This window comes from Danio aesculapii, chromosome 2, assembly GCF_903798145.1.
Source record: "Danio aesculapii chromosome 2, fDanAes4.1, whole genome shotgun sequence".
In the NCBI taxonomy this organism is placed as follows: domain Eukaryota; kingdom Metazoa; phylum Chordata; class Actinopteri; order Cypriniformes; family Danionidae; genus Danio; species Danio aesculapii.
In genome coordinates, this window is record NC_079436.1 from 44,770,324 (window position 1) to 44,782,098 (window position 11,775).

The 11,775-nt window shown below is 36.1% G+C and overlaps 1 protein-coding gene across 3 annotated transcripts in view; it reads left to right on the forward strand.

Annotated features, from left to right (window-relative positions):
- Window positions 1-9,819, forward strand: part of yeats2 (YEATS domain containing 2) — a 90,317-nt gene extending 80,498 nt beyond the window's left edge. For all 3 annotated transcript variants that reach the window (XM_056480563.1, XM_056480562.1, XM_056480564.1), the window contains exons 27-31: window positions 822-1,060; window positions 1,151-1,225; window positions 3,516-3,589; window positions 4,217-4,294; window positions 7,284-9,819. In XM_056480563.1, the coding sequence (XP_056336538.1) occupies window positions 822-1,060; window positions 1,151-1,225; window positions 3,516-3,589; window positions 4,217-4,294; window positions 7,284-7,326 (509 nt within the window). In that variant the 3' untranslated portion in view covers window positions 7,327-9,819. The remainder of the gene's footprint in view (window positions 1-821; window positions 1,061-1,150; window positions 1,226-3,515; window positions 3,590-4,216; window positions 4,295-7,283) is intronic.
- The last annotated feature ends 1,956 nt before the right edge of the window (window positions 9,820-11,775 follow it).

Below are 11,775 nucleotides of genomic sequence, written 5' to 3' on the forward strand. Positions count from 1 at the left end.
AGGTTCAACGTGCTGTGCGTTCAGAGATGCTCTTCTGCATACCTCTGTTTTATTGAGGGGGTATTTGAGTTACTATTGCCTTTTTATCAGCTCGAACCAGTCTGGCCATTCTCCTGATCTCTGGCATCAGCAAGGCATTTGTGCCCACATAACTACCACTCAATGGATATTTTCTCTTTTTCGGACCATTCTCTGTAAACCCTAGAGATGGTTGTGCGTGAAAATCCCAGTAGATCAGCAGTTTCTGAATACTCAGAGCAGCCCATCTGGCACCAACAACCATGCCATGTTCAAAATCACTTAAATCATCTTTCTTCCCCATTCTGATGCTCGGTTTGAACTGCAGCAGATCATCTTGACCATGTCTACATGCCTAATCGAGTGGAGTTACTGCCATGTGATTGGCTGATTAGAAATTTGCGTTATTGAGCAGTTGGACAGGTGTACCTAATAAAGTGGCCAGTGAGTGTAAATTGTCATTTTTATAATTACTAAAAATTTATACATGCACAATAAAAATCAAATAATTTATATTGTTGTAATAGTTATATTCTCATATATTACAGTAAACTTTACTGTAAGACAAATTTGATTATTAATTAGGTAATGATAATATATATATATAATATTATGCAAAACATGTATATACTGCAATATATTATTAATATTGTTAATTTATATTATAAAATGGTCAGTTCTACTACCATGCAAAGTACCAGGCATAGTGTAGATTAAGAGAATTTTTTTGTTTGTTCTATTTATTAATTTCTTTTTTCATTAAATGCTGTGTGTGTGTGTTTGTGTTTGTGTGTGTGTATTAGAGTGCAGCTCGACTTTGACAGGCTGTGAAGAAATTTCTCAACGTCTAGAGCAACTTCAGAGGATCCTGAAAGCGGAGCCCGATGAGGAGGATGATGAACTTCTTGACATCATCAGTGTGAAGGAATTAGATGCCGGGAAGGTCAAAATCAAACAGGAACAGGAAGAGGCTGAACAAGAGCCCAAATTCTATATGGGTCGCTGTCCATCGACCCAGCTCATCAGAGACACGGCGGAGCAGGTGAAAAATTATTCCTCTGTCTGTCTGACTGCAACCAGACTTTCTGATGTGTCTAACATGTGATGAAATATTTGTGCGTGTGTGTGTTAGATTGGTGTCACGCTGCAGCAGGTGGAGGTGGAGAAGAACGTTTTTGCTCCTGTTGTGGAGAGCATGATTCTCAAGGTAAATAATCTGAGATTAAGTCATTTGTTTTTGATTTAATTACAGAAAAAATGATTTAGAGCTATTTGCACACTTGTTCACACTACACCTGTGTTAGTAATTAATTTTTTTAAAATTACATTCAGGATTTTTTTTAATCCAACTCACTTTAAAGAACTTGAACATTAAAGACAAGACACTGCAGGTGTATATGGGGAAAAAAATAATAAATAATAATAATAGTTATTATTCAGTTGATTGATTACATTAAGAAAATTGTATCGCAAGTTTTCTAAAATGGTGTGTTTACAGTATATATGACAATAAAGCAGTGTTTAATTATTTGGTATGGTTTAATTTGCATACATGCATTTGTATTGTTTAATTGCATTGTTTATTGTTTAATTGTAGAATCAATGATTTTTTCAAAAGTGATTTTTGGGTCTCCATAATTCATAAAATATTGCAAAGAGACAGAAAAAAATCTATTTTAAAGGGGTGGTCCACTGTGTATTTTTAAGGCTTGGTTGTGTTCATAAGATGCAAAGCAATGTGTGCTCATGCTTCACTTGTAGAAAATCACGTTATTTTTTTCATATATCTCACTTTGATTATATACAGCTACTCAGCTAACATGAAAACGACTGCCATATTTCCTAATTCTTCTGAAAGACCCGCCCTCAAGAGGCTCTGATTTGTCATCTAACATAATGTGCTGTGATTCGCGGATCAGCTCCACATCACCACGTCACGCCCCTACAAGCACGCGCTTTTGCGCTGTGTAAACAGTCATATCAGTTTGTCTGAATCAGAAAGAAAATGTAGAGTACACAGCTGAACCTCACGCCTGCTCTCTAAAATAAAACTTGACAAGTGTCTTTCATATATATTAGGAATAAGCATGTGTAAGTAATATGAAACGCTCACATATCTTTAGCGAGTTTGTTAGTTGAGATGTAGAACGCAGGGAAAGCAGTCTCATAGACAGACACTGCAGCGCTGCTGAAGATTGTGACTGTTTACAGCAATTTAACTAACAACTATGGATTTGTAGCTAAATTGTTAGCAGTGCCAAACAGCATTTCCTTTTGTTTACATACTTGTTTACGTCCTCACTACCACATACCGTTAATGCTAAAAAACTGTGCGTATGGTAGGTCAATTTTAATAAATAAAAATACTTCCACAGCTTCGTCAGTTGGAGGAGTTTTAGCTGAATCCAGCACTGAACTGAGGGATCCTGGAAGTTCTCCTTTGTCAAAAGCTAGAGCTATATAGTTTTTTTAATTCTCTGAAACACACTTAAAATTAAACTGTAAGCACTTCTGTCTTTGTGTCATGTCCTTTGGAAGCCCAAATACAGAGACAGAACGAACTCTGTGGAAATAGCAGCGTTTGGACGGCATTTGAGCTTTTTCTGCTATAACATTACAGCACCTGTGGCCATGCCCCTGCGCTGCGCGTGGTGAATATGCATAACTGGAAGCTCTTGTGATCTCTCTAGCCCGGATGTATTTTTTAGTCTCCAAACTTTGTTTGCTGTAGGCTTTGCTAAGCTAACTCTGTAAATGCCAATGTCTCCCATTGCATTGAACTATGAGCCTCTTACATTCAGAGATGTTGTTTATGTTCCCACATCTGCATTACACATGCATTTACAACTAAAGTTTAAAATATGATATCGTAGTAGACCACCCCTTTAATATGTTTTTGTAGAATAAAATGTAAGAACTTTTCATTTTCATTTATTTTCCTTTGGCTTAGTCCCTTATTTATCAGGGGTCCCCACAGCGGAATGAATTGCCAACTATTCGGGCAAACGTTTTTGCACAGCGGATGCTCTTTCAACCGCAACCCAGTACTAGGAAACACCCATGGTCGGCACGTCCATAGAGGTGACCTAGGTGGCCACCTAGGGCAGCAGAATAGAGAGGGCGGTGTCCGCGACACCTCCCTCACCACCCGCGTCCTCAGCAGTTATATCTGCGCCAAGGGCGGCAGAATAGAGAGGGCGGCGTCCGCGACACCTCCCTCACCACCCGGGTCCTCAGTTATAGCCTCGACCACCTCACCCCCCAGTCTTTAAATTTCACCCGTGACAACCCCCTCCCCCTCACCAAAATTTAAAGACTGCAGTGTATTTTAAAGGTTTTATTTACATTAGACTGCAGAAAACATTTGATAAAAAGTCAAATCTCAGTATGATGTGTTTTTGCATTATAAGAAAAAGAACAACATCACAGTTTTATTAAGTATCAAATAGAGATTTTTTGAAATGTAAGTAGTGAATGATGTCTGAATGTCTCCACAGGCTGTAGAACTGTTTTCCAGTGAAATCCTCAGGGAATCATTGGCTAATGCCCATGGGAAATCCCAACAAAACAGGTCAGTTTGTTCCTCCATATGACAATACCAGATTAATCAAGACAGATGCTTAGACTGACATGACTCCGAGTTAAAGGGTAACTTCTGCTCTCTCCATTTTCAGGTTGAGCCTGTAGCATTATTTCTCCATCAGTTTTGATGAACTCTTGAGCAATAAAGCCTTGTCTAACGATTTTCAATCATGGCTGTGGGAGGAAGCTCTTTATGATAGTGTGTAATTATCCGAGCGCTGGGAATAGCTCATGAAAGTCCGATTTATGCGAGTGGTGAAGCTGCAGAGTTCTGTCCTTGGAGAGAGAAAGAGGAGATTGGCTCAGTGCTGCTCCACTTACTCAGCACATCTGCTTTCATTCACATGCCCCATACACACTGTGCAGAATATTTCATCAGCCTTTTAGACAGTGTTCAGTGGCTGCTTTTTATAGAGCACCGTTTTTTAAATGATCAGTCAAGCAGGAGCTGATCGATGGGGCATACATTAACAGAAAGCAGCGGTCTGACAGGACTTTGAGACCTCTCATTTAATGCGCAGAGGTTAATAACCCATTATACTAAGGCAGCAAATGTACCGTGACATTTCTTTGTGAATTTTTTTATTTCCATCATCCTGTTTTCTTGTCTCCACAGAACTCCGAGAGAGGTATCAGCTATGGATGTGCATCAGGCCATTAGCTCTATTCCCACCTGTGATTTTCTGACTAATAGGTAATTTTGCTCTCATTGTAGAGAGTTTTTTTTTTTGTCTTTTATATCATCAGCGTTTCACTTCCCACGGTCTACAATGCCATGAAAACATGAGGACGTTTTAAAATTGTGAATAAAAAATATATGTAAATATAAAATTAATAATACACATGGAAATATGCCCAGTAAAGTTATTCTTAGCACATATACTGATTTTATTTAGCAATGTGGAAGTTTTAAAACTTCAGATTAATTTGCCTAATTAATTTTCAGGAAATAACTAAGAATAATAAACAGCAGTAAACAGTAAAAAAACAACGTTGTTTTATGTGTTTATGACAATAAATCCAGCAGCTACATGTTATATTGTTTATATTGCTATTTGCTTCATTAGTGCATTTCATTTACATAATTTAAAATAAAGAAGGAAATAAAAGGAAAATATGAAGATGATTTAGTATACCCAAATTATTAGAATATTTCACCGTACCAAATATGTTTTAGTATGGTTTGTATTTTTATTCAAGTAAGACAAGTGTGGCGCTAATCGACAAGAGAAGGTACCAATAAAAGGTCCGTACACCATACCAATCAAGCAATACAACAGTTTATTGCTGGTACACACAGCTGATATAAATTATAATAAAAACCATGATATTTATAAACCATATTCAATGATGAGTAATGAAAATGCACAAAAGGCTTATTACAAGAAATAAAACAAGTGAATAGAAGACAGATTGAATAATACAATGTCAAGCAAGAAGATAGAATATTTACAACCTCAGAGATGTGCCATCATCTTCCTCTCCAAAGACTGGGGAGCCTGTTGTAGTCAAATTGGAAGACCAACACATATGTTCGAGAATGGCGGGTGATGCGCACTTGTCCCACAGCTGAGCTTCCAATGTTATTGCAAGAAGTTCTCACCTTTATAGTCACAATTTGGGTGATGGCCAAAGGTCGGGCTGCTAGTTGATCAGGCTCCACCCTCTTTCAACTAGTTGCATTGGTTGCACATTATTTCTAATTGCACAGCAATAATCAGAGTTTCTAAACTATCAGCATGACTGGAGTCAATGTCCTAACCTCCCCTTCTAGTCACCTGGTCATTTGTTGAGTACATCAGGGTATGATTATCTGGAGTCAATATTGTACCCCTGACCTTATTTGAGAAACAGCATTGTTAAACTTAGTCATAAAATCACTCTGCTTGTCATGTGGACATTTGAGTACATCAGAAAATTATTCAATATTGTACCCCTGACCCTTGAAAGAGCAGGGTTTAACTTTAAAGTCATGAAATTCTTCTCTTTATCATCTGTTTCTTCCTTGAGCTAAACAAAAAGTAATAAATCTAATACAGAAGAATAAAGATAACATAATACCAAAATACACATTTTTTTAAACCAAGCTTCATAATGAACTGTTTTAATGGCTAATATATAAACAAATAAAATGTAAATTAAATTATAGACTTGCAAATGTCCCTAAAAATATGTATATGTTTTTTCCCAAATGGCTCAAAAATTGTATTTGTTTAAAAAATAAAAATAAAATATAATAATAAGTACAAAATATTAAAATAGATATATACTGACACTAAACTGTGTCTGGGTAAAATGCTTGTTTTGCAAGTACATTTGACTATGTAATTTGACTATGATTTGCTTCAGCAGTGCAATTTGTTTACATAATGTAAAATAAATAATGAAATAAAAGGGAAGTGTAAAGATAATATAATAAGAAAATTCAAGTTTTTCCAACATCAAGCACCATAACTGGTTTTAATGGTTAAAATCTATAAAAGTCAAAATAAAATATAGACTTGCAAATGTCCTTAAATATTAATGTGTTTTTCCATTTGCTCAGAACTGGTCTTTGTCAGTTATAGAAAGTAGAATAACAAGTACAAAATGATAAAACGGATATAAATAAACACAGAACTGTGTCTGGTTAATGCTTATGCTCAGCACTTACATGTTAATTTGACAATGACTTGCTTCATCAGTGCATTTTATTTACATAATGTAAAATAATTAATAAAATAAAAGGTAAATATAAAGAATGTTCACACTTTACAATAAGGTTTCATTAGTGAATGTATTTACTAACATGAACTGATTATGAACGATGCTTGTACAGCATTTATTAATCATAGTTCAACATTTACTAATGCATAATTAGCATCCAAATTCATGCTTGTTAACATTAGTAACAAACTGTAATAAACATATTGTTCATTGTATGTTCATGTTAGTGAATGCATTACTAATACAGCCTTTAGAAAAACTAGTAAATAGTTATGCTCAGCATTTGTCTTTGGCTTTGAATTGCCTGTCGTGCAGTTTCTATAAGATTTGTACAAACGCTTTAATGTTAAATAGGGATGTCCAGATCCGATCATGTGTTCGGAAATCGGACGCGGTTAAATGACGCAAAAGTAGAACACAAAAGCAGCTTGAAAACGCGAGTATGTCTGTGGTCTAGAGGTATTATAAATTGATGAAGACAACATTGCCATAGCAAACAGTGAGATATGTAAACTTGGGATTGCCTGCCGGGTATTTTAAGCTAAGGTGCTATTTATTTTTATATTAGATTTTTTAATATTTACTGTTGCACTTAAGTCCAAAAGTGAAGAATTGATGTTATTTATTACTTGATTGTTCAAGCTACCTCACAGAAGTGCTCTGATTGTTAACAGAGTTGTTGAATGTTAAAATAAGGTGAATTAAATGAAAAATAAGGAACATCCTGGATCTGTTTCTTTGCTCTTCTTTATTATTTATGTATTATAGAAGTATCATATCGGGTTTCGGTATCGGTAGATACTCAATCAAATGACTCTGACTTTAGGGCAAAAAAAAAAAACTTGATTGGAACAACCCTAATGTTAAAGCATGTCATGCAAATGAATAGTTGGAATGTATGTGTCGGAAATAATCCTATATTTCTGTTACTGCAGCTTTGTTTACTAACCTCCCCATGAACTCTGTGTCTCTGATAGGTACATGGGCATCATGGTGAAGGATGAAGGCCATGCTGAATAGCTTCACTTCTTCTCCGCGTGATCTGATCACACATGGACAGGTGGACCATCACACGCTCACTCCTTCCTCTCACATTCTATAAAGGTGGAAAATGTGACCAATCACAGGCCCATGTCCTAATAGGAGTCAGACATTGTCATGACAATGCCAAAAGCCCAGTTTATATTCTGAGGGTATTAAAATCAAGAGCAACATCAAAAAACAATAACACTGAATGGTTGATGCTCAGCCTGAACAGTATTTGTTTTATATGCCTCTATTTATTCATTTCATTAATTCTGTGATATTTATAAACAATGGTCCAGTTTATAAATCCAACTATAGTACAGTGTTATCTTTTTAAAGAAACACAATTCAGGCCCCAGGTATGTCAATAATGGTGAATTTACATTTAAATTATCTTACAGTATCTTTTAAACTCTGCAAATGAAACCGACACATGATTTTGCCATTGATGCAGAGCTGTTTAACCTCTCTTAGTCTTGAAGCGGGCAGTTCACCCCAAAATGAAAATTCTGTAATCATTTGCTCACCCTCTACTTGTTTCAAGCCTGTTTAGGGTTCTTACATCTGGCAAACACAAAAGAAGATATTTTGAAGAATGCTGGAAAGCAGCCATTGACTATAATGGTAATTTTTGTTCCTACTATGGATGTCAATGGCTGCTGGCTTCTAACATTTTCCACTGTAAAAATTCTGGGTTCCACACAATTGATTTGTGTTAGAACAACATGAAGGAATTAAGTTAACTGAATAGTTTTTACAAATTTAAGTGGATTGAACATAAAACAATTAAGTTGCTCCCCCTTAAAACTCAAGAATTGTGCTCTTCGGCTGATTTTAAATAAGTAGTATGAACAAACAACGAATGTTTTTTTTTTTTGAGTGTATCTTGTTTTGTGTTCAACAGAAGACACATTCTGTTTAAAACCACTTGTCCCATTAAGGAATAGTTCACCCAGAAAATGACTTTTCTAGAGTGATTTACTCGCCGTTTTGTTGTTCCAAATCTTCAATTTTGGGTATTTCTTTCTTTAAACAGAAGTACAGACATTTAATCAATCATTAAACAAGTTAATGGAAGGTTACTTGGTTCAGTAACACCTTACAATAAGAGTACTTAAATAAGGATGTATTAATACGTCAAATAAACATTAATTTATTATGAATTAATGATGAGTTAAGGCGCACACTAATCATGAACTAATTTTAACTAAAACATGAGTCACAAGAGTTCTTGCGTGAATTACGGCTACCTTAATTACTTGTTAGTACATGTTGTTAATTAATGTATTAATTAACATTTAAATTTAAGCTAAATGTTACCCCTATGTACTCATGAGCTGTTAATGTATAATTATGTCATGACTTTACTTGGAGGGGCCGATTGCCATGAACTCATCCTTAACTGCTCATGGACCTCTGTGTTTAAACTGTTCATGTTGATGTTGACAGAACACGTTAGTTTATTACCTGCCTATTATTAAGTTATTAACTGTTCATTGGTAGTTTTAGTTAATGGTTTGTTAATACGGTAATTGTGACCCAAACTAAAGTGGTACCCGCTTTTCTATTGTTATTCAGTGTAAATGCACTTGACGGACGTGCATAAAGAGTTCATGAGTAGTTAAGAATGGCTTAATGATGATGAGCCCCTCCAAGTAAAGTCATGATATAATTATACATTAACAGCTCAAGAGTTCTTGATGGTTAAATTAAGCATAAACAAATATGGTAATTAATTAATTAACAATTAACAAACATTCATGTACTAACATGTAGTTAAGGTAGCCGTTATTCACAAATGAACTCATCTGACTCATGCTGTAGTTAAAGTTAGTTCATGATTAGCGCATGCATGAACTCATCATTAGTTCATATTAAAGTAATGTTTAGTTTACATATTAACACATCCTTATTCACGTACTGTTATTGTGGTACTCTTGGTTCTAAAGTGTCTTTATTGAGCAGTTTTTATTTCTATAAGTTGACCTCCTTATTCAGCTCATGTGAAATCATCACTGTTCAATGTCTTTTAATCTGCTCTTAAACGACCTATGGCTCACGCGGTTCATTGGGTAGAGATCCAATGTTCTTTTAAGTCACTTGTTGAATGTCTAAGAAGAGTCTTAATCATGTTGTGTTCATGTGAATATGAATTCTTTGGGGTTTATGAAGAACTGAACTTCAGTGTGGAAATGTCATTAGTATTTTTTTGTATCGTGTCTGTCATTTGGTAACGTTGAGGAAGATGTCTGTCCTCTCGTTTGGTGGGCTACATTGTGTCATCTGTTTCTGTGTGTGTGCTGGTGGATAAAACGCATCAAGAAAATTGATCTGGTGCGGATGGAGGAGTGGGTTTATTCAGTGTTAAAATCAACTGAGCAGTCGTAACTTGTCAAACCGAACTCCTGAATGTTTCTCCTTCAAATTGTGTATGCAAAAAATGGCTATTCTTGTATTAAAATGGTAGATCTGCCACTCCATCTGTGATTTATTTATTTTTTTCCCAACTGCCAGAACAAATGAAATGCATGACACAGCAAAATAGTAACTGGAGGAGGATTTTGTGGAGGAGGTTGTGTGTAAGCAGATTTGTTTTGAGGAAGAAGGTGAAATGGATGCATACTTTCATGCCTTATTTCTCTTCATTTTCTGCTGGGTTTTTGTGCTCAAGGAGATAGTCTGTACACTAAGATTTTCTTTTTGTAGCACTAAACAAAGATATTGGCAAAATGCCATAAGTAGAAAGTCAGTCTGGCCTCAAGATTAATTCTATGCCTAACTCAAATTCTTAGAAAGGGAAAAATACATTTAGGGTAAATACATTTTTATTCCCTCATCCATCAGCATGACCCTTATGAATTTCAGACAGAGATTGCACAAACTTATCAACATGGCTACAATGTTTTCTTCAGTGCTGTTTTCTCACAACTCTCATTTTTTGTTGCAGAAGAACGTTGTTAGCTGCAGTTCACATAATAACCACCAGTGTCATAAGCAGTTTTGGATATTCATGCAGTCTGGAATCTGTGTGTTAAAAAAACAAAAAATATTGAGAAATTGTCTGTGTACTCACACTAGGCTATCCGAACTGTGCCCGGCTGTCTGGTTTGAGAAGTGTAAGTGTTCTGTTTCGCACCCCGGGGGCGGTTTGGTTGACCAGCTCTGGTCGGTTGGAAGAGGTGGTCTGCATCACAGTTCTGTTGGGCTTTGGTGGGGTACGCTTGTATTGTGAGTGCAAAGCGCGCCTGAGCATGAAACTGAAGACGCAACGTCACTTTTAAGGGACTATTTCATTTGGATTTATGAATCATTCATATGGATCCATATTAATAAATCAGTGCATGCGAACTGTCATAGTTTATTAAAGATGCAAACTCCTCGCTGCATGTCAGCTGCCACCTTCAGCAGACCTCGTAATACGTGCAGCACGATGACTTTTATTATAATTTATGAGTGTCAAAAGTGGTGGATCTGTTCAGCAAAAGATTTCACTGTGTGTCACTGCATTCTAAACGACTCAAAATAATACAAAACAACAACTAAAGCAATCACCACTGTACTGAGCGAGAGTGCTTCTCTTTCTAACATGAGCAGTCACATCATAGATGGTGTAAGCGGGATCAGGCTCTAAAGGTGAAAATCATAGACTGTAAAAGATATGGATGTAGTATCCGTGACATCACCCATAGGTTTCTGAACACTGCAAAAGAAACTACAAGTAGGCGTGGCCAACCGTCACCATTTTGTTCGCGCGTCATCGCACCGACACCAAACAAGGGCAATAAGGCGGAGCGTGAGCGGAGCTACAGACGCCTGCTAGCATAATGCTTTGACCTGGCTTAGACAGACTTTTCTTTAAGAGAAACGCTTAATACTTAATTACCTGTGACTCTTTTGTGTTCTGACCACTTGTGCTTGGTTGTACAATATATCAGTAAAGTGTTTAGGCTTTTAAAAACCCTGTTGTAATACATCGAGCCACTAAACATTGTTCTTATGACGTTTTTCTACAGGAGGAAAACACAAATTACATCCAAACACTTAAAATACAGTCTCTGTTAGTAAATGCAAGGCTACTTATGAAATCCAGGCATAAAACTGTATGACAACATTTCAGATGACTATTTTATAGCTTGCAGCTAATCAATCCATCAGATTATGGAGTGCCTTACAGGTCTAAAGACAATTAAAAATGATAAATGATCTTAAGTAAAACAAATATATTTATAGAGATGGTATATGAGTATATAATTTCTCTCACCTGGGAAATTGAGGCAACTTGAACAGTTTGTGAGCACAATTAAGTGCACAGAGCATGCTATAGTATCTGATAATTGCAGGAAATAATTCCAAAAGGCAATTGACTGTGTAAAGAAACATTAAACAAAACAAAAATACCATGGATATGCCGAGTTCAGCGGCTAATCAACCAGAATCAGCTGA